This window comes from Cherax quadricarinatus, chromosome 43, assembly GCF_038502225.1.
Source record: "Cherax quadricarinatus isolate ZL_2023a chromosome 43, ASM3850222v1, whole genome shotgun sequence".
Lineage (NCBI taxonomy): Eukaryota > Metazoa > Arthropoda > Malacostraca > Decapoda > Parastacidae > Cherax > Cherax quadricarinatus.
In genome coordinates this window covers 25,151,954-25,176,636 of record NC_091334.1, presented here as the reverse complement: position 1 = coordinate 25,176,636, position 24,683 = coordinate 25,151,954, and the positions used below count along the sequence as shown (strand labels likewise).

The 24,683-nt window shown below is 45.1% G+C and overlaps 1 protein-coding gene across 7 annotated transcripts in view; it reads right to left on the bottom strand.

The window, feature by feature from the left end:
- Positions 1-8,607: 8,607 nt before the first annotated feature.
- LOC128694211 (uncharacterized) overlaps positions 8,608-24,683 on the bottom strand; it is a 70,672-nt gene continuing 54,596 nt past the window's right edge. For all 7 annotated transcript variants that reach the window (XM_053784209.2, XM_053784208.2, XM_053784211.2 and 4 more), the window contains exons 4-6: positions 13,572-13,715; positions 12,443-12,634; positions 8,608-12,311 (exon numbers count right to left, since the gene is read on the bottom strand). In XM_053784209.2, the coding sequence (XP_053640184.2) occupies positions 10,596-12,311; positions 12,443-12,634; positions 13,572-13,715 (2,052 nt within the window). In that variant the 3' untranslated portion in view covers positions 8,608-10,595. The remainder of the gene's footprint in view (positions 12,312-12,442; positions 12,635-13,571; positions 13,716-24,683) is intronic.

The following is a 24,683-nucleotide window of genomic DNA, read 5'->3' as shown; positions in this document are numbered from 1 at the left end:
TACAGTACTATATATGATGTACAGTACTCAATATGATGTACAGTACTCAGTATGATGTACAGTACTCAGTATGATGTACAGTACTCAATATGATGTACAGTACTCAATATGATGTACAGTACTCAATATGATGTACAGTACTCAGTATGATGTACAGTACTCAATATGATGTACAGTACTCAATATGATGTACAGTACTCAATATGATGTACAGTACTATATATGATGTACAGTACTCAGTATGATGTACAGTACTATATATGATGTACAGTACTATATATGATGTACAGTACTATATATGATGTACAGTACTATATATGATGTACAGTACTATATATGATGTACAGTACTCAATATGATGTACAGTACTATATATGATGTACAGTACTATATATGATGTACAGTACTATATATGATGTACAGTACTATATATGATGTACAGTACTCAATATGATGTACAGTACTATATATGATGTACAGTACTATATATGATGTACAGTACTCAGTATGATGTACAGTACTCAATATGATGTACAGTACTCAGTATGATGTACAGTACTCAATATGATGTACAGTACTCAATATGATGTACAGTACTCAATATGATGTACAGTACTATATATGATGTACAGTACTCAGTATGATGTACAGTACTATATATGATGTACAGTACTATATATGATGTACAGTACTATATATGATGTACAGTACTATATATGATGTACAGTACTATATATGATGTACAGTACTCAATATGATGTACAATACTATATATGATGTACAGTACTATATATGATGTACAGTACTCAATATGATGTACAGTACTCAATATGATGTACAGTACTCAATATGATGTACAGTACTATATATGATGTACAGTACTCAATATGATGTACAGTACTATATATGATGTACAGTACTCAGTATGATGTACAGTACTCAATATGATGTACAGTACTCAATATGATGTACAGTACTCAGTATGATGTACAGTACTCAATATGATGTACAGTACTCAATATGATGTACAGTACTCAATATGATGTACAGTACTATATATGATGTACAGTACTCAATATGATGTACAGTACTCAATATGATGTACAGTACTCAGTATGATGTACAGTACTCAATATGATGTACAGTACTATATATGATGTACAGTACTATATATGATGTACAGTACTCAATATGATGTACAGTACTATATATGATGTACAGTACTCAATATGATGTACAGTACTATATATGATGTACAGTACTCAATATGATGTACAGTACTATATATGATGTACAGTATTCAATATGATGTACAGTACTATATATGATGTACAGTACTCAATATGATGTACAGTACTCAATATGATGTACAGTACTCAGTATGATGTACAGTACTCAATATGATGTACAGTACTCAATATGATGTACAGTACTCAGTATGATGTACAGTACTCAATATGATGTACAGTACTATATATGATGTACAGTACTCAATATGATGTACAGTACTCAATATGATGTACAGTACTCAATATGATGTACAGTACTCAATATGATGTACAGTACTATATATGATGTACAGTACTCAATATGATGTACAGTACTCAATATGATGTACAGTACTCAATATGATGTACAGTACTCAATATGATGTACAGTACTCAGTATGATGTACAGTACTATATATGATGTACAGTACTCAATATGATGTACAGTACTATATATGATGTACAGTACTCAGTATGATGTACAGTACTCAATATGATGTACAGTACTATATATGATGTACAGTACTATATATGATGTACAGTACTCAATATGATGTACAGTACTATATATGATGTACAGTACTCAGTGTGATGTACAGTACTCAATATGATGTACAGTACTATATATGATGTACAGTACTATATATGATGTACAGTACTATATATGATGTACAGTACTATATATGATGTACAGTACTATATATGATGTACAGTACTATATATGATGTACAGTACTATATATGATGTACAGTACTATATATGATGTACAGTACTATATATGATGTACAGTACTATATATGATGTACAGTACTATATATGATGTACAGTACTATATATGATGTACAGTACTCAGTATGATGTACAGTACTCAATATGATGTACAGTACTATATATGATGTACAGTACTATATATGATGTACAGTACTATATATGATGTACAGTACTATATATGATGTACAGTACTCAGTATGATGTACAGTACTCAATATGATGTACAGTACTATATATGATGTACAGTACTCAGTATGATGTACAGTACTCAATATGATGTACAGTACTATATATGATGTACAGTACTATATATGATGTACAGTACTATATATGATGTACAGTACTATATATGATGTACAGTACTATATATGATGTACAGTACTATATATGATGTACAGTACTATATATGATGTACAGTACTATATATGATGTACAGTACTATATATGATGTACAGTACTATATATGATGTACAGTACTATATATGATGTACAGTACTCAGTATGATGTACAGTACTGTATATGATGTACAGTACTATATATGATGTACAGTACTATATATGATGTACAGTACTCAGTATGATGTACAGTACTCAATATGATGTACAGTACTATATATGATGTACAGTACTATATATGATGTACAGTACTATATATGATGTACAGTACTATATATGATGTACAGTACTCAGTATGATGTACAGTACTCAATATGATGTACAGTACTCAATATGATGTACAGTACTCAATATGATGTACAGTACTCAATATGATGTACAGTACTCAGTATGATGTACAGTACTCAGTATGATGTACAGTACTCAATATGATGTACAGTACTCAATATGATGTACAGTACTCAGTATGATGTACAGTACTCAGTATGATGTACAGTACTCAATATGATGTACAGTACTCAATATGATGTACAGTACTCAGTATGATGTACAGTACTCAATATGATGTACAGTACTATATATGATGTACAGTACTATATATGATGTACAGTACTATATATGATGTACAGTACTATATATGATGTACAGTACTATATATGATGTACAGTACTATATATGATGTACAGTACTCAGTATGATGTACAGTACTCAATATGATGTACAGTACTATATATGATGTACAGTACTATATATGATGTACAGTACTCAGTATGATGTACAGTACTCAGTATGATGTACAGTACTCAATATGATGTACAGTACTCAATATGATGTACAGTACTCAGTATGATGTACAGTACTATATATGATGTACAGTACTCAATATGATGTACAGTACTATATATGATGTACAGTACTATATATGATGTACAGTACTATATATGATGTACAGTACTATATATGATGTACAGTACTCAGTATGATGTACAGTACTCAATATGATGTACAGTACTCAATATGATGTACAGTACTCAATATGATGTACAGTACTCAATATGATGTACAGTACTCAGTATGATGTACAGTACTCAGTATGATGTACAGTACTCAATATGATGTACAGTACTCAGTATGATGTACAGTACTCAATATGATGTACAGTACTATATATGATGTACAGTACTATATATGATGTACAGTACTATATATGATGTACAGTACTATATATGATGTACAGTACTATATATGATGTACAGTACTATATATGATGTACAGTACTATATATGATGTACAGTACTATATATGATGTACAGTACTCAGTATGATGTACAGTACTCAATATGATGTACAGTACTCAATATGATGTACAGTACTCAATATGATGTACAGTACTCAATATGATGTACAGTACTCAGTATGATGTACAGTACTCAGTATGATGTACAGTACTCAATATGATTTACAGTACTCAGTATGATGTACAGTACTCAATATGATGTACAGTACTCAATATGATGTACAGTACTCAGTATGATGTACAGTACTCAATATGATGTACAGTACTCAATATGATGTACAGTACTCAGTATGATGTACAGTACTCAATATGATGTACAGTACTCAATATGATGTACAGTACTCAGTATGATGTACAGTACTATATATGATGTACAGTACTCAGTATGATGTACAGTACTATATATGATGTACAGTACTCAATATGATGTACAGTACTCAGTATGATGTACAGTACTCAATATGATGTACAGTACTCAATATGATGTACAGTACTCAATATGATGTACAGTACTCAGTATGATGTACAGTACTCAATATGATGTACAGTACTCAGTATGATGTACAGTACTCAATATGATGTACAGTACTATATATGATGTACAGTACTATATATGATGTACAGTACTATATTTGATGTACAGTACTATATATGATGTACAGTACTATATATGATGTACAGTACTATATATGATGTACAGTACTATATATGATGTACAGTACACAATATGTACTCAATATGTATTCAACATGTACTCAATATGTACTGAATATGTACTCAACGTGTACTCATATGTACTCAATATATACTCAGTAAGTACTCAATATGCACTTAACATGTACTCAGTATGTACTCAACATGTGCTCAATATGTACTCAGTATATATTCAACATATACTCATTATGTACTCAGTATGTATTCAATATGTACTCAACATGTACTCAACATGTACTCAACATGTACTCAACATGTACTCAATATGTACCCAACATGTACTCAACATGTACTCAATATATATTCAACATATACTCATTATGTACTCAACATGTACTCAATATGTACTCAACATGTACTCAATATGTACTCAACATGTACTCAACATGTACTCAATATGTACCCAACATGTACTCAGTATGTGCTCAATATGTACTCAATATGTACTCTGACAGTAATAAGATAAAAAGGTCTTTATTATAAATAAATTTTTTAAGGATAATTTTGATTTGAGTAATAATTTTATTATCTTAAATATTTACAAAATATTTTTACCCTAATTAACCAATATATATATATATATATATATATATATATATATATATATATATATATATATATATATATATATATATATATATATATATATATATATATATATATATATATATATTAAACATCCACGGGGAAGTTGAATGATAGTTCTGGGCCTCTCGTGTTGCAATAAACACATCATCAGAAGCTTGCAATGTTGCACAAAAAACAGGAGGAAGTCCAGGAAGATACCATCCCAGGGAACATCCTTGCTGGAGAGAGGCAGGAAGTGCCCCAGGCACACCAGTACCCACAGTCAGGGAGGCAGGAAGTGCCCCAGGCACACCAGTACCCACAGTCAGGGAGGCAGGAAGTGCCCCAGGCACACCAGTACCCACAGTCAGGGAGGCAGGAAGTGCCCCAGGTACACCAGTACCCACAGTCAGGGAGGCAGGAAGTGCCCCAGGTACACCAGTACCCACAGTCAGGGAGGCAGGAAGTGCCCCAGGCACACCAGTACCCACAGTCAGGGAGTCAGGAAGTGCCCCAGGCACACCAGTACCCACAGTCAGGGAGGCAGGAAGTGCCCCAGGCACACCAGTACCCACAGTCAGGGAGGCAGGAAGTGCCCCAGGCACACCAGTACCCACAGTCAGGGAGGCAGGAAGTGCCCCAGGCACACCAGTACCCACAGTCAGGGAGGCAGGAAGTGCCCCAGGTACACCAGTACCCACAGTCAGGGAGGCAGGAAGTGCCCCAGGCACACCAGTACCCACAGTCAGGGAGTCAGGAAGTGCCCCAGGCACACCAGTACCCACAGTCAGGGAGGCAGGAAGTGCCCCAGGCACACCAGTACCCACAGTCAGGGAGGCAGGAAGTGCCCCAGGCACACCAGTACCCACAGTCAGGGAGGCAGGAAGTGCCCCAGGCACACCAGTACCCACAGTCAGGGAGGCAGGAAGTGCCCCAGGCACACCAGTACCCACAGTCAGGGAGGCAGGAAGTGCCCCAGGCACACCAGTACCCACAGTCAGGGAGGCAGGAAGTGCCCCAGGCACACCAGTACCCACAGTCAGGGAGGCAGGAAGTGCCCCAGGCACACCAGTACCCACAGTCAGGGAGGCAGGAAGTGCCCCAGGCACACCAGTACCCACAGTCAGGGAGGCAGGAAGTGCCCCAGGCACACCAGTACCCACAGTCAGGGAGGCAGGAAGTGCCCCAGGCACACCAGTACCCACAGTCAGGGAGGCAGGAAGTGCTCCAGGCACACCAGTACCCACAGTCAGGGAGGCAGGAAGTGCTCCAGGCACACCAGTACCCACAGTCAGGGAGGCAGGAAGTGCTCCAGGCACACCAGTACCCACAGTCAGGGAGGCAGGAAGTACCCCAGGCACACCAGTACCCACAGTCAGGGAGGCAGGAAGTGCTCCAGTCACACCAGTACCCACAGTCAGGGAGGCAGGAAGTGCCCCAGGAACACCAGTACCCACAGTCAGCGAGGCAGAAAGTACCCCAGGCACACCAGTACCCACAGTCAGAGAGGCAGGAAATACCCCAGGCACACCAGTACCCACATTCAGAGAGGCAGGAAGTACCCCAGGCACACCAGTACCCACAGTCAGGGAGGCAGGAAGTACCCCCAGGAACATCAGTACTCACAATCAGAGAGGCATTAAGTCTTCCCAGGAACACCAGTACTCACAGTCAGAGAGGCAGGAAGTCTCCCCAGGAACACCAGTACTCACAATCAGAGAGGCATTAAGTCTCACCAGGAACACCAGTACTCACAGTCAGAGAGGCATTAAGTCTCCCCAGGAACACCAGTACTCACACTCAGAGAGGCATTAAGTCTCCCCAGGAACACCAGTACTCACAGTCAGAGAGGCATTAAGTCTCCCCAGGAACACCAGTACTCACAATCAGAGAGGCATTAAGTCTCCCCAGGAACACCAGTACTCACTCAGAGAGGCATTACTCACAATCAGAGAGGCATTAAGTCTCCCCAGGAACACCAGTACTCACAGTCAGAGAGGCATTACTCACAATCAGAGAGGCATTAAGTCTCCCCAGGAACACCAGTACTCACTCAGAGAGGCATTAAGTCTCCCCACGAACACCAGTACTCACAGTCAGAGAGGCATTACTCACAATCAGAGAGGCATTAAGTCTCCCCAGGAACACCAGTACTCACAGTCAGAGAGGCATTAAGTCTCCCCAGGAACACCAGTACTCACAGTCAGAGAGGCATTAAGTCTCCCCAGGAACACCAGTACTCACAGTCAGAAAGGCATTAAGTCTCCCCAGGAACACCAGTACTCACAGTCAGAGAGGCATTAAGTCTCCCCAGGAACACCAGTACTCACAGTCAGAGAGGCATTAAGTCTCCCCAGGAACACCAGTACTCACAGTCAGAGAGGCATTAAGTCTCCCCAGGAACACCAGTACTCACAGTCAGAGAGGCATTAAGTCTCCCCAGGAACACCAGTACTCACAGTCAGAGAGGCATTAAGTCTCCCCAGGAACACCAGTACTCACAGTCAGAGAGGCATTAAGTCTCCCCAGGAACACCAGTACTCACAGTCAGAGAGGCATTAAGTCTCCCCAGGAACACCAGTACTCACAGTCAGAGAGGCATTAAGTCTCCCCAGGAACACCAGTACTCACAGTCAGAGAGGCATTAAGTCTCCCCAGGAACACCAGTACTCACAGTCAGAGAGGCATTAAGTCTCCCCATGAACACCAGTACTCACAGTCAGAGAGGCATTAAGTCTCCCCAGGAACACCAGTACTCACAGTCAGAGAGGCATTAAGTCTCCCCAGGAACACCAGTACTCACAGTCAGAGAGGCATTAAGTCTCCCCAGGAACACCAGTACTCACAGTCAGATAGGCATTAAGTCTCCCCAGGAACACCAGTACTCACAGTCAGAGAGGCATTAAGTCTCCCCAGGAACACCAGTACTCACAGTCAGAGAGGCATTAAGTCTCCCCAGGAACACCAGTACTCACAGTCAGAGAGGCATTAAGTCTCCCCAGGAACACCAGTACTCACAGTCAGAGAGGCATTAAGTCTCCCCAGGAACACCGGTACTCACAGTCAGAAAGGCATTAAGTCTCACCAGGAACACCAGTACTCACAGTCAGAGAGGCATTAAGTCTCCCCAGGAACACCAGTACTCACAGTCAGAGAGGCATTAAGTCTCCCCAGGAACACCAGTACTCACAGTCAGAAAGGCATTAAGTCTCCCCAGGAACACCAGTACTCACAGTCAGAGAGGCATTAAGTCTCCCCAGGAACACCAGTACTCACAGTCAGAGAGGCATTAAGTCTCCCCAGGAACACCAGTACTCACAGTCAGAGAAGCATTAAGTCTCCCCAGGAACACCAGTACTCACAGTCAGAGAGGCATTAAGTCTCCCCAGGAACACCAGTACTCACAGTCAGAGAGGCATTAAGTCTCCCCAGGAACACCAGTACTCACAGTCAGAGAGGCATTAAGTCTCCCCAGGAACACCAGTACTCACAGTCAGAGAGGCAGGAAGTGCCTTTAAAAGGACACATTTAAGAGGATACATCTGAAAATTAAACAAAGGTAGACAGCCAAGTTTATCCCAAAATTTTCTGAGGCAGTTGCTGGATATGATATAAATGACTTTACATACCGAATATAGATAAATCTGGTAATTGTCTTGGGAATTTTCGCACCTCTAGAAAAGGGGCCCATTTAAAGGGACTAATTTAAAGGGGAGGCATCTGAAATTTCAAGGCGGATGGTAATAGTTTAACCCACAAGATCCTTAGGCAAACTCAGGTCTAACCATTAGAAAACAAGCAAGAGAAACATACCCTGATTCCTCAGTGTGGAACTACATTTAAGACAATCCAATGTATTTGTACATGCGTCCGATTTTTGGCTATGTACAACTGTCTCAACTAAAAACTAAAAATTAACAACCTGCCACTGTTATTGTATAATGAACACTTGTGTTTTATAATTCTACAATATTCCATTCAAGCCTAGAAGAAAAAGGGACAATTCTGACTTCCAACCAGTTTGCTGGGTTATTGCAAGCTCTAATGTGGCTTAAAACTGTGTTCGAGTCCTGTGCAGTATGTATCGAATAATGGTGTTGTGATATCCTAACATCTAGAGGTTTGTCAGTCTGTTCCACAGAGAATAAACTGCAACCAATTCTGTAGACACCACCAATACACTGTTGAGGAAAATTTGTTATCAGAATGCTTCCAACAGTTTGTGAATTCTTAAAAAACTACTTGTATATTAAATCTTTTAAGGGCATTCAGTAGGACAGACAAATTCTCATTGTATGGGAGAGCTAACACTTTCTTGGTCTGAGGTGTCATCCTAGGCTCTGTTCTTAGCTGCCAGCAAGGCAGATTCCACGAACTCCTTAAGATACCACAGTTTCATGGCAATGTCAAATATTTTCCTAATTTCTTCATCTAGGAACTCCAGACTTGACACTCTATAAGCTCTCAGAAACACTGTAAGAAATACACTCCTTTTAAGTCTGGTCTGATGGTTGGAACTGCAGTGACAGTATAAGCACACATTGGTGGCCGCCTTATATACCGCAAACTTAACCTTTCTATCAACCCGGTGTATCAACACATCTAAGAATAAAGGTCTCGAGTCCACTCCTGTCTTCACAGTGAATTTAATAGACGGACCAAAGCATTAAGTCTTGGTATTAATGTATCACGAGTCATATAATTTGGCCAAAGACACAGGATGTCGTCCACATGTCTGAACCATTTAGCTTTACATGGCAGGATGTCTTTACTCAGTGCTTGTGCGATGCTTGTTTTTCTAATGCTATAATATTCAGTTTTTCTGGCTATGGGTATTGGTATACCTGAGGGCACTTCCTGCCTCCTGCCTCTCTGCCTCGCCCCACCAAAGGTGTTCCCTGTAATCGTATTTGCTTGCACCTCCTCCTGCAATATTGCAAACTCCTGATGTAGGGCTATCATATATATATATATATATATATATATATATATATATATATATATATATATATATATATATATATATATATATATATATATATATATATATAACACCACACACACACACAGGAGCTGTGAATCGACCCCTGCAACCACAAATAGGTGAGTACACATACACACCTTTGAGCATCATATTACAAATACGCACATGTACACGAATGTGTTGCCTTTGTGCACATACAGACGCGTGTATGTCTTAACACAACACATCAAGCTGTAATGACAAGCTTGTACAGCTTCATCACATAACGCTTGAGCTGACAGCAGTGTTGAACAAGTGACAGTAGTGTTGAACAAGTGACAGCAGTGTTGAACAAGTGACAACAGTGTTGAACAAGTTACAGCAGTGTTGAACAAGTGACAGCAGTGTTGAACAAGTGACAACAGTGTTGAACAAGTGACAATAGTGTTGAACAAGTGACAACAGTGTTGAACAAGTGTTCACTTCACCTCACATGTCGTAACTTATAACAGTTTAATTTTAAAAACATTTGAATGTAAAACAGGACAAGAAGCGGTGAATCGAACCCCCTACGATAAGGATTAGGTCAGTGCAAAGGTTAGCATGCAGTGCTCAAGGGTCACGCCTGCATGACCTGCACTGTTGCATAGGCACTGAAGGTCACTCTACGGCACTGAGGTGATGGCTCTGGTCTGCGACCCTTCCTAATAACAGGTCTGAGAGTGTTGTCGGTCTCCCCAGAAACTGTAGATCGTGACCTCTGGTGACCTCTGACCTCTGGAGACCATGGAGAACCACCAGTGGTCTTCCTGGAGGTGAAGACTGCATCAGAGATGCCTCGGAGGGTCTGTGAGACCGCATCAATGTACCGGTGGGCCATTGGTCTGCGAGCAGGGCTTTTGGACCGGGACCGTCGTCTCATTTCGGGCGTGAGGGCTGGTTCTCTGCTTCTGTGAGCGTGGTATTCGTGGGCATGGACCCATGTTCCTCCACCACCGTAGTAGGGGTACTGGTGTGTGGGAGTATTAGTGTCGTGGGTTAAGTAGCTCCTGGGGTGGCAGGGTATGTCAGTCTGAGGGACTGCACCTCCACGGACGATGTGAGATTCCTTGGGGTAGAACGCCCGGGCATGTTCTGCCCCACTCTTAGTGGGTACAAGGAGGAGGGACGGGTTCTCTGGGTGCTTCCGAGGAGGAGGAACAGGGGGCGCTGGCCCCTTCTTGTGAGCCGGTCTAGAGCGCCCCCTGGACTGGTCCCGTAGTCTGGAGACCCTCTCCGAGGCCAGGTATGGACTGCAAGACTGCTGCAGTGTTGGGTCTGGGACCTGGTTCAAGGTCTCGTGGCTCTCACGACCAGAACGACGACTTCTTCCAGCTTCTTCCTCAGGTTTTTTATGTCTTCGTTGAGGAACTTTTGCTGTGTTGCTCCTGGTGAGGCTGTCTGTGTGAAAGCCAAAGTTGTCTTCTTGTCTTCCCAAGCTGTCGTGGAGTCTTCCAAAGGCTCCTTCCTGTCTGCTGAAGACTTCTTGTTGTCCAAAGGTTTCCTCTTCCTTTCTTTTTTCTTCATGTCTCCTGAGGGAGCCATCGGGTTCTTGTTCATCCTGTCTTAGGAGGAGTGCAGGCTGTCTTTGTCTGAACTTCCTGTCTAGTTCTCCAGCTATCAGAACCTCACGTCCGGAGGCCCCTAAACTGCTGTAGCTGCCGATGGAGTTGAGATCGGAGGTTTCCGAGGCACTACTGGCCAGACTGCCTGGTCCACTATCTACTTCGATGTGGGTGACACATCGAAGTGAACCACCCGACTGTGGGTCTGTCTCTGGTCTCTCCACACCCACCTGGATGACGTTCACATTAGCATCCAGCACGGGCGTACGGGTGCCTGGCCGCCCTCTTCTGTCCTGCGAGGTGAAACTGCTACTACTTCGACACCTGCTACTGCTTATGACTACCTTACCACTGCTGAAAGACTCCTTTCCCTGCTGACACTCCTTTCTCCTGCTGTTCTTATACCTGTTGAGTTTGTATTTACTGCTAGCTTCTTTGTAGTGGGCATAGAGGGTGCGGGCAGTGTCCTGGGTGGGGCACTGGAAGACGTGGGCATGCACCTGGGTACCACTGGAGTCTTTAACTACTACGACCACAACTCGAGGTCTTGAAGAAGATATATGGCAGTAGAGAATGTCACTTATCAGCAAATGGTCCCCACTGTTGTTTTCCCCACTGCAGTTGATGTCACTGCGGCTGTTGTTGAGGTCACTGCTGCTGCTGTTGTTGTGGTCACTGCTGCTGCTGTTGTTGTGGTCACTGCTGGTGTTGTTGTTGCTGTGGTCCTGGACCTAAGAATGATGGGAAGAAGTTAATATACATTCTCTCTAACACAAAGACCAATATCATAACAACACTGAACCCGCCAGACCTACTCTGGAGGGTCAGACTTGAGGTTAGAGGGCGACCCTACACACACTACCTGGAGGTTAGAGCTGGACCTAGGAGAGTCATCCTCACTCTCAATACCACTGCTGGTCGCTGAGGAACAGTTCTCATCCAGTGGTAGTTCCACTGGGGGAACCTGTGCTGGAAGCTGTCCCCTGGGAGAAGTATAACTCTCCCCTGAGGCATTCAGCAGGTCGTCCAGTCGTAGTACGTGGTCGTCAATCACCTGTGGGAGATATGCCAAGACTGAGAACCAGAATATATCAATATAATAATACTACTACTAATAATAATAATATATTTCTACAAGTACATGTACAAGGTATACAGATCATAGCCTGACATCAGTGACATACTACTATATAGAAAGTCCCTTGTTATGACTCACGAAATCGTAATGACACGATTGCAAACAAACCACACCCCGGCCGGGATTGAACCCTCGGTCAGAGAGTCTCAAAACTCCAGCCCGTCGCGTTAGCCACTAGACCAGCTAGCCACAATAAGATTCGTCCAACTAGGTATATTTCTACACCATAGGAAGGTTAGCACAGGCACCACTGTGACCACAAATACATGCCGTCATGTTGACGGCAGTGAAGGGACTTGAGCTAGAGTTCGTCACGGCCACGCTAGCTGGAGATTCGTCTGTAAAAACTTGCATTTGTGGTCACAGTGGTGCCTGTGCTAACCTTCCTATAGTGTAGAAATATACCTAGTTGGACGAATCTTATTGTGGCTAGCTGGTCTAGTGGCTAACGTGACGGGCTGGAGTTTTGAGACTCTCTGACCGCGGGTTCAATCCCGGCCGGGGTATGGTTTCCCTTGTTATGCTGAGCATTTCCCGCAAATTAGGTCAGTTTTGTCCCAGGATGCGACCCACACCAGTCCATTTTATACTGATGGGTGAACAGGGACAGGGACAGCAGGAGTCTTATGGAAACACATCCCTATAGTTTTCCAGCAGTTCCAGGGATCGATCCCTGGATCTCAGTGTTAGCTGAGTGCGCTACCAATTGCGCTATGGGACATCCCTAACTCCTGTCCAAACTCCAATGATCCTAGCCTTTATGTGTATCTCAGTGTATATACACTGAGAGATGTGTATCTCTCACCTTAACATCCTGGCTGACACTCACCTTAACATCCTGGCTGACACTCACCTTAACATCCTGGCTGACACATAGTGGTTCATCATAGACACTGCCGGAAGAGTCAGTGTCAGACTCGAACCCCTCGTCCCTCCTGACGGCTGACAGTGTCAGGTACTGCCAGTCACACACCAGCTGACGTCGTTCACACTTCTCCTGATGATAAGATGCACACCTGGGGTCAACTGAGGGTTAACTGGGGTCTGCTGGGGTCAGCTGTAGTCAGTAAGGGTCATCTTGTGCACACACACAAAGTTTACAGACTGCAGAAGCTAGAGAATCCTAACAAGATAAAACCAAGGATGGAAGGTTTGAAAAGGAAGAATAGGCAGAAAGGAATTAAGAGCAAAATGGAACATGAGTGGGAAAAAAGGCTAAACAACCTTTGCAATACAATGGTAGAGGAGATATCTGTAAAGAGCAAGAACTGAGAGACACAAGCTGTAGTTGCTGAGGCAAAGATTCAGAGGCTGACAGAAGAACTGGAAAATGCTGAAGCAGGATATATAAACAAGGACCAAAAGAAGCAAAGTGCTGGAAATAGGAACATCAGCAGACAGCAAAAGGAGTGAAGGAGGGAAAGAAGCTAGGAAGTCCTGTTATCATGTCCCAGCCACCGGGGTGTCTGGGACATGATAACGGAGACAATAAAGGTGATGCTTAAAACAGATCCAGGATACAGAGAGAAAAGAAATGAGAAGAAGAGAGGGAGAGGTCAATAATTATTCATGGACTTCAGGAGGCTGAAGGGACAACCTATGATGAAAGAAGACATTGGGAGAAAAAAGAGATTAAGAGCATCATTATAATAACAGGAAATAACAGGAGAGAAGGACATATCCTGACTAACAAATTTTCACTGAGGGAAAAATCGCCTATTTAAATTAACATTCAAGACAGAAGTGTTACAGAACAGGATACTACAACAAGAACTACTGTTAAAGGACTCCCAAGAATATCAGCAAGTGTACCTCGACTGCAGCAGAACATGAAAAGAAAAGGAACAACTGAGAGTGAGAGTAAGAAGATACCAGTGGAAGGAAAGAGAGACAGGACAGGCAACAATAAACAAAAAGCCCAGCCTCAAGGGGAACATCAAACACGAATGCTCACAGAACCCCCCTTCTCAACTCCTACCAACCAAACACATTAACCAGAAGCAAACAACACTCGCCCTTTCCCCAGCACTAACATCACCATCACAGCAACCTTCCATAATATCTTGCCCTGCCTTCCACCCTCAGCCAGCACCAACAGTTCCCTCCACTCAAAATACAGTACTGGGAATGAAGCTGAAGGTATGGTACACCAACATGTATGGATAAAAAAATAAGAGTGAGGAGTGGCAAGAGCAAATCACTGAGGCATCCATGGACTTCATAGCACTCACAGAAACAAAGCTCATGGGAATGATAACAGAAGCAATTGTTCCAACTGGATATCAGGTCCTGAGGAAAGACAGAGGAAACACAGGGGGAGGAGGAAATGCATTGTTTATCAAAAATCAGTTTAGTTTTGAGGAGATGGGTGGAATGGACACAGGGAAAGCAAATGACTTCACAGTCCAAAGGTGATGATAGAAGTGATGAACAATCTGTCACTGAGCAGCAAGAGACCAAGACTGATGAGAGCAACAGAGCAATGATGAATGCACTAGCTGAGGTGGCCAGAAGGGCCCACATGGGTAGGGTAAAGTTACTCATCAAGGGAAATTTCAACCACAAAGAGAGTGACTGGGAAAACCTAGAGCCACATGAGGGCCCAGAAACATGGAAGGTTAAGATGCCAGAGAACATATTGGAAAACATTATGTACCAGTGATACAACCAGAGAAAGAGAAGATGTACCAGCAAGGTTGGACCTTGTATTCACCTTAAACAGTTTAGACACAGGGAATATTACACACGAAAGTAACCTTGGTGCTAGTGATTATAATGTCCTGAGTTTTGAATACCTTGTAGAGTTAACAGTGGAGGGTGAAGGGACACGAGGAAGACAGAAAGCTAATCTTCAAAAAACGGACTACACAGGTATAAGGCAATTCCTGCATGAGGTGCAGTGGGCAAAACAACTGGAGGAAAAGACAGTAAATACAATGATGGAACAAGTGACCACAAAGCACAGGGGAGGCAGAGAAGTTTGTATCAAGGGGTAACAGAAAAATGGAAAGACCAGAGTGAGTCTATGTTTACCTGGAGGTGTAAAGAGGTTAAAGTCAAGTGTGCTAGAGCATGGAAAAAGTATAGAAGGCAAAGGACTCAAGAAAACAAGTAATTGAGCTGAAGAACCAGAAACAAATACGCATGGATAAGGAGAGATTCAGTGGCAATATTAGAATGACAGCATCAAAAGCCAAATCTGACCCAAAGTTTTTGCACAGTCACATCAGGAGGAAAACAACAGTCAAGGGCCAGGTGATCAGGCTGAAGGAGGAAGGACAGGAGCTCACAAAACTGACCAGAAAGTATTTGAAGAGCTTAACACAAGATTTAGAGAAGTATTCACAGTAAAGACAGAAATGCTTCCAGCAAACTTAGGTGGTAGGGTGCACCAGCAAGTGCTGGATGCACTGCATATAACCAAGGAGGAGGTGAAGAAACTACTAGGTGAACTACATACCACAAATGTAATGGTCCCAGATAACATCTCTCCTTGGGTCTTGAGAGAGGAAGCAGAGGCAGTGTGTGCCATTAACAGCAGCTTGGGCAACTGTCCGAGGTGTGGAAGACAGCAAATATTGTTCCAGTTTTTAAGAAAGAAGACAGATAGACAGCATTAAACTACAGACCAGTGTCACTGACATGTATAGTAGGCAAAATCATGGAGAAGATTATCAGGAGGAGAGTTATGGAGCAACTAGAAAAGATTGGGCATAATGATGACAATCAGCATGGATTCAGGGATGAGAAATCCTGTGTCACAAACATATTTGAGTTCTACAACAAGGTAACAGAAGTTTAACAGGAGAGAGAGAGGAGTGGGCAGACTGCATTTCTGTGGACTGTAAGAAGGCTGTCGACACAGTACCACACAAGAGACTGGTTCAACAAGTAAGGGAGCAGCAGAAATAGTAGGGAAAGCACTGTAGTGGATCAGGGAATACCTGACAAGAAAGAAATAACGAGTGTTGGTACGTGATGAGGTGTCAGAGTGGGCGCCTGTGACGAGTGGGGTTCCACAAGGGTAAATGTATAAGAATAATATGATTGAAGGAACAGATTGAGATGTCCCTGTTACCTGATCATGTGAAACTAAGAAGGAAATACAAGCGGATGAGGACCAGGTAAGGCTACAAGGGAATCTGGACAGGTTGCAAGCCTGGTCAAACAAATGGCTCCTGGAGTTTAACCCCAGTAAGTGCAAAGTCATGAAGCTTGGGGAAGGGCAAAGAAGACCACAGACAGAGTTCAGGCTAGGGGATTAAAGGCTGCCAACCTAACTTAAGGAAAAGGATCTCGGGGTGAGAATATCTCACCCCGAGATCCTTTTCCTTAAGTTAGGTTGGCAGCCTTTAATCCCCTAGCCTGAACTCTGTCTGTGGTCTTCTTTGCCCTTCCCCAAGCTTCATGACAGTCTTACAAGACATACTAGTCTTACAAGACACACTACAGTCTTACAAGACATTATACCGAGCATATCCCGAGGAGCACAACAATCAAATTGCTGCAGCATTATGGACGCTTGGCAAACCTAAGGAGCCATTCATGACACTGTACACCACGTACGTCAGACACTGTACACCACGTATGTCAGACGCTGTACACCACGTATGTCAGACACCGTACACCACGTATGTCAGACGCTGTACACCACGTATGTCAGACACTGTACACCACGTATGTCAGACACTGTACACCATGTATGTCAGACACTGTACACCATGTATGTCAGACACTGTACACCATGTACGTCAGACACTGTACACCATGTATGTCAGACACTGTACACCATGTATGTCAGACAATGTACACCATGTACGTCAGACATTATACACCATGTACGTTAGGCCTATATTGGAGTATACAGCACCAGTATTTAGCCCACACCTGGTCAAACATATCACGAAACTGGAGAAAGAAGAAAAGTTTGCAACAAGACTAGCCCAGGAGCTGAGCGGTATGTTTATGTGGAGAAGGTAAGAAACTTAACCTAATGACACTGGAGAAAACGAGGTGCATGGGAGACATGATAACAGCATATAAAATACTGAGAGGCAGTGAGAAGGTGAACAGGGACAGAATGTTTCAGAGGTAGGACACGGCAACAAGGGGACACGGCAACAAGGGGACACGGCAACAAGGGGACACGGCAACAAGGGGACACGGCAACAAGGGGACACGGCAACAAGGGGACACGGCAACAAGTGGACACGGCAACAAGGGGACACGGCAACAAGGGGACACGGCAACAAGGGGACACGGCAACAAGGGGACACGGCAACAAGGGGACACGGCAACAAGGGGACACGGCAACAAGGGGACACGGCAACAAGGGGACACGGCAACAAGGGGACACAGCAACAAGGGGACACGGCAACAAGGGGACACGGCAACAAGGGGACACGGCAACAAGGGGACACAGCAAAAAGGGGACACGGCAACAAGGGGACACGGCAACAAGGGGACACGGCAACAAGGGGACACAGCAACAAGGGGACACGGCAACAAGGGGACACGGCAACAAGGGGACACGGCAACAAGGGGACACGGCAACAAGGGGACACGACAACAAGGGGACACGGCAACAAGGGGACACGGCAACAAGGGGACACAGCAACAAGGGGACACAACAACAAGGGGACAAGGCAACGAGGGGACACGGCAACAAGGGGACACAGCAACAAATGGACACGGCAACAAGGGGACAGAGCAACAAGGGGACACAACAACAATGGGACACAGCAACAAGGGGACACAACAACAAGGGGACACAGCAACAAGGGGACACAACAACAAGGGGACACAATAACAAGTGGACACAGCAACAAGGGGACACAACAACAACGGGACACAACAACAAGGGGACACAACAACAAGGGGACACAACAACAAGTGGTCACAACAACAAGGGAACACAACAAAAAGGGGACACAACAACAAGGGGACACAACAACAAGTGGTCACAACAACAAGGGAACACAACAACAAGGGAACGCAACAAAAAGGGGACACAACAACAAGGGGACACAACAACAAGTGGTCACAACAACAAGGGAACACAACAACAAGGGAACGCAACAACAAGGGGACACAACAACAAGTGGTCACAACAACAAGGGAACACAACAACAAGGGAACGCAACAACAAGGGGACACAACAACAAGTGGTCACAACAACAAGGGAACACAACAACAAGGGAACGCAACAAAAAGGGGACACAACAACAAGGGGACACAACAACAAGGGGACACAACAACAAGTGGTCACAACAACAAGGGAACACAACAACAAGGGAACGCAACAAAAAGGGGACACAACAACAAGGGGACACAACAACAAGTGGTCACAACAACAAGGGAACACAACAACAAGGGAACGCAACAACAAGGGGACACAACAACAAGTGGTCACAACAACAAGGGAACGCAACAAAAAGGGGACACAACAACAAGGGGACACAACAACAAGTGGACACAACAACAAGGGGACACAACAACAAGGGAACACAACAACAAGGGAACACAACAAAAAGGGGACACAACAACAAGGGGACACAACAACAAGTGGACACAACAACAAGTGGTCACAACAACAAGGGAACACAACAACAAGGGAACGCAACAAAAAGGGGACACAACAAAAAGGGGACACAACAACAAGGGGACACAACAACAAGGGGACACAACAACAAGGGGACACAACAACAAGGGAACACAACAACAAGGGAACACAACAAAAAGGGGACACAACAACAAGGGAACACAACAACAAGGGGACACAACAACAAGGGGACACAACAACAAGGGGACACAACAACAAGGGGACACAGAAACAAGGGGACACAACAACAAGGGGACACAACAACAAGGACACAGCAACAAAGGGACACAACAACAAGGGGACACAACAACAAGGGGACACAACAACAATGGGACACAGCAACAAGGGGACACAGCAACAAGGGGACACAACAACAAGGGGACACAACAACAAGGGGACACAACAACAAGGGGACACAACAACAAGGGGACACAGCAAGAAGGGGACACAGTAACAAGGGGACACAACAACAAGGGGACACAACAACAAAGGGACACAACAACAAGGGGACACAACAACAAGGGGACACAACAAGGGGACACAACAACAAGGGGACACAACAACAAGGGGACACAACAACAAGGGATCACAACAACAAGGGGACACAACAACAAGGGGACACAACAACAAGGGACACAACAACAAGGGGACAAAATAACAAGGGGACACAACAACAAGGGGACACAGCAACAAGGGGACACAGCAACAAGGGGACACAACAACAAGGGGACACAACAACAAGGGGACAAAACAACAAGGGAACACAACAACAAGGGGACACAACAACAAGGGGACACAGCAACAAGGGGACACAACAACAAGGGGACACAACAACAAGGGGACATAACAAGGGGACACAGCAACAAGGGGACACAACAACAAGGGAACACAACAACAAGGGGACGCAACAACAAGGGGAAACAACAACAAGGGGACACAACAACAAGGGGACACAACAACAAGGGGACACAACAACAAGGAGACACAACAACAAGGGGACACAGCAAGAAGGGGACACAACAACAAACGGACAGAACAACAAGGGGACACAACAACAAGGGGACACAACAAGGGGACACAACAACAAGGGGACACAACAACAAGGGGACACAACAAGGGGACACAACAAGGGGACACAACAACAAGGGGACACAACAACATGGGGACACAGCAACAACGGGACACAACAACAAGGGGACACAACAACAAGTGGACACAACAACAAGGGGACACAACAACAAGGGGACACAACAACAAGTGGACACAACAACAAGGGGACACAACAAGGGGACACAGCAACAAGGGACACAACAACAAGGGGACACAACAACAAGGGGACACAACAAGGGGACACAACAACAAGGGGACACAACAACAAGGGGACATAACAACAAGGGGACACAACAACAAGGGGACACAACAACAAGGGGACACAACAACAAGGGGACACAACAACAAGGGGACACAACAACAAGGGGACACAACAACAAGGGGACACAACAACAAGGGGACGCAACAACAAGGGGACACAACAACAAGGGGACACAACAACAAGGGGACACAACAACAAGGGGACACAACAACAAGGGGACACAACAACAAGGGGACACAACAACAAGTGGTCACAACAACAAGGGGACACAGCAACAAGGGGACACAACAACAAGGGGACACAACAACAAGGGGACACAGCAACAAGGGGTCACAACAACAAGGGGACACAGCAACAAGGGGACACAACAACAAGGGGACACAACAACAAGGGGACACAACAACAAGGGGTCACAACAACAAGGGGACACAGCAACAAGGGGACACAACAACAAGGGAACACAGCAACAAGGGGACACAACAACAAGGGGACACAACAACAAGGGGACACAACAACAAGGGGACACAGCAACAAGGGGACACAGCAACAAGGGGACACAACAACAAGGGGACACAACAACAAGGGGACACAACAACAAGGGGTCACAACAACAAGGGGACACAGCAACAAGGGGTCACAACAACAAGGGGACACAACAACAAGGGGACACAACAACAAGGGGTCACAACAACAAGGGGACACAGCAACAAGGGGACACAACAACAAGGGAACACAACAACAAGGGGACACAACAACAAGGGGACACAGCAACAAGGGGACACAACAACAAGGGGACACAACAACAAGGGGACATAACAAGGGGACACAGCAACAAGGGGACACAACAACAAGGGAACACAACAACAAGGGGACGCAACAACAAGGGGAAACAACAACAAGGGGACACAACAACAAGGGGACACAACAACAAGGGGACACAACAACAAGGAGACACAACAACAAGGGGACACAGCAAGAAGGGGACACAACAACAAACGGACAGAACAACAAGGGGACACAACAACAAGGGGACACAACAACAAGGGGACACAACAACAAGGGGACACAACAAGGGGACACAACAAGGGGACACAACAACAAGGGGACACAACAACATGGGGACACAGCAACAACGGGACACAACAACAAGGGGACACAACAACAAGTGGACACAACAACAAGGAGACACAACAACAAGGGGACACAACAAGGGGACACAGCAACAAGGGACACAACAACAAGGGGACACAACAACAAGGGGACACAACAAGGGGACACAACAACAAGGGGACACAACAACAATGGGACATAACAACAAGGGGACACAACAACAAGGGGACACAACAACAAGGGGACACAACAACAAGGGGACACAACAACAAGGGGACACAACAACAAGGGGACGCAACAACAACTGGACACAACAACAAGGGGACACAACAACAAGGGGACACAACAACAAGGGGACACAACAACAAGGGGACACAACAACAAGGGGACACAACAACAAGTGGTCACAACAACAAGGGGACACAGCAACAAGGGGACACAACAACAAGGGGACACAACAACAAGGGGACACAGCAACAAGGGGTCACAACAACAAGGGGACACAGCAACAAGGGGACACAACAACAAGGGGACACAAAAACAAGGGGACACAACAACAAGGGGACACGGCAACAAGGGGACACGGCAACAAGGGGACACGGCAACAAGGGGACACGGCAACAAGGGGACACGGCAACAAGGGGACACGGCAACAAGGGGACACGGCAACAAGGGGACACGGCAACAAGGGGACACGGCAACAAGGGGACACGGCAACAAGGGGACACGGCAACAAGGGGACACGGCAACAAGGGGACACGGCAACAAGGGGACACGGCAACAAGGGGACACGGCAACAAGGGGACACGGCAACAAGGGGACACGGCAACAAGGGGACACGGCAACAAGGGGACACAGCAACAAGGGGACACGGCAACAAGGGGACACGGCAACAAGGGGACACGGCAACAAGGGGACACAGCAACAAGGGGACACGGCAACAAGGGGACACGGCAACAAGGGGACACGGCAACAAGGGGACACAGCAACAAGGGGACACGGCAACAAGGGGACACGGCAACAAGGGGACACGGCAACAAGGGGACACGGCAACAAGGGGACACGACAACAAGGGGACACGGCAACAAGGGGACACGGCAACAAGGGGACACAGCAACAAGGGGACACAACAACAAGGGGACAAGGCAACGAGGGGACACGGCAACAAGGGGACACAGCAACAAATGGACACGGCAACAAGGGGACAGAGCAACAAGGGGACACAACAACAATGGGACACAGCAACAAGGGGACACAACAACAAGGGGACACAGCAACAAGGGGACACAACAACAAGGGGACACAATAACAAGTGGACACAGCAACAAGGGGACACAACAACAACGGGACACAACAACAAGGGGACACAACAACAAGGGGACACAGCAACAAGGGGACACAACAACAAGGGGACACAACAACAAGGGGACACAACAACAAGGGGTCACAACAACAAGGGGACACAGCAACAAGGGGACACAACAACAAGGGGACACAACAACAAGGGGACACAGCAACAAGGGGTCACAACAACAAGGGGACACAGCAACAAGGGGACACAACAACAAGGGGTCACAACAACAAGGGGACACAACAACAAGGGGTCACAACAACAAGGGGACACAGCAACAAGGGGACACAACAACAAGGGGACAAAGCAACAAGGGGACACAACAACAAGGGGACACAACAACAAGGGGACACAACAACAAGGGGACACAACAACAAGGGGACACAGCAACAAGGGGACACAGCAACAAGGGGACACAACAACAAGGGGACACAACAACAAGGGGACACAGCAACAAGGGGACACAACAACAAGGGGACACAACAACAAGGGGACACAACAACAAGGGGACGCAACAACAAGGGGACACAGCAACAAGGGGACACAACAACAAGGGGACACAACAACAAGGGGACACAACAACAAGGGGACACAACAACAAGGGGACACAACAACAAGGGGACACAGCAACAAGGGGACACAACAACAAGGGGAGACAACAACAAGGGGACACAGCAACAAGGGGACACAACAACAAGGGGTCACAACAACAAGGGGACACAGCAACAAGGGGACACAACAACAAGGGGACACAACAACAAGGGGACACAACAACAAGGGGTCACAACAACAATGGGACACAGCAACAAGGGGACACAACAACAAGGGGACACAACAACAAGGGGACACAACAACAAGGGGTCACAACAACAAGGGGACACAGCAACAAGGGGACACAACAACAAGGGGACACAACAAGGGGACACAACAACAAGGGGACACAACAACAAGGGGACACAACAACAAGGGGACATAACAACAAGGGGTCACAACAACAAGGGGACACAACAACAAGGGGACACAACAACAAGGGGACACAACAACAAGGGGACACAACAACAAGGGGACACAACAACAAGGGGACACAACAACAAGGGGACACAACAACAAGGGGACACAACAATAAGGGGACACAGCAACAAGGGGACACAACAACAAGGGGACACAACAACAAGGGGACACAACAACAAGGGGACACAACAACAAGGGGACACAGCAACAAGGGGACACAACAACAAGGGGACACAACAACAAGGGGACACAGCAACAAGGGGACACAACAACAAGGGGACACAACAACAAGGGGACACAACAACAAGGGGACACAGCAACAAGGGGACACAACAACAAGGGGTCACAACAACAAGGGGACACAACAACAAGGGGACACAACAACAAGGGGACACAACAACAAGGGGACACAACAACAAGGGGACACAACAACAAGGGAACACAACAACAAGGGGACACAGCAACAAGGGGACACAACAACAAGGGGACACAACAACAAGGGGACACAACAACAAGGGGA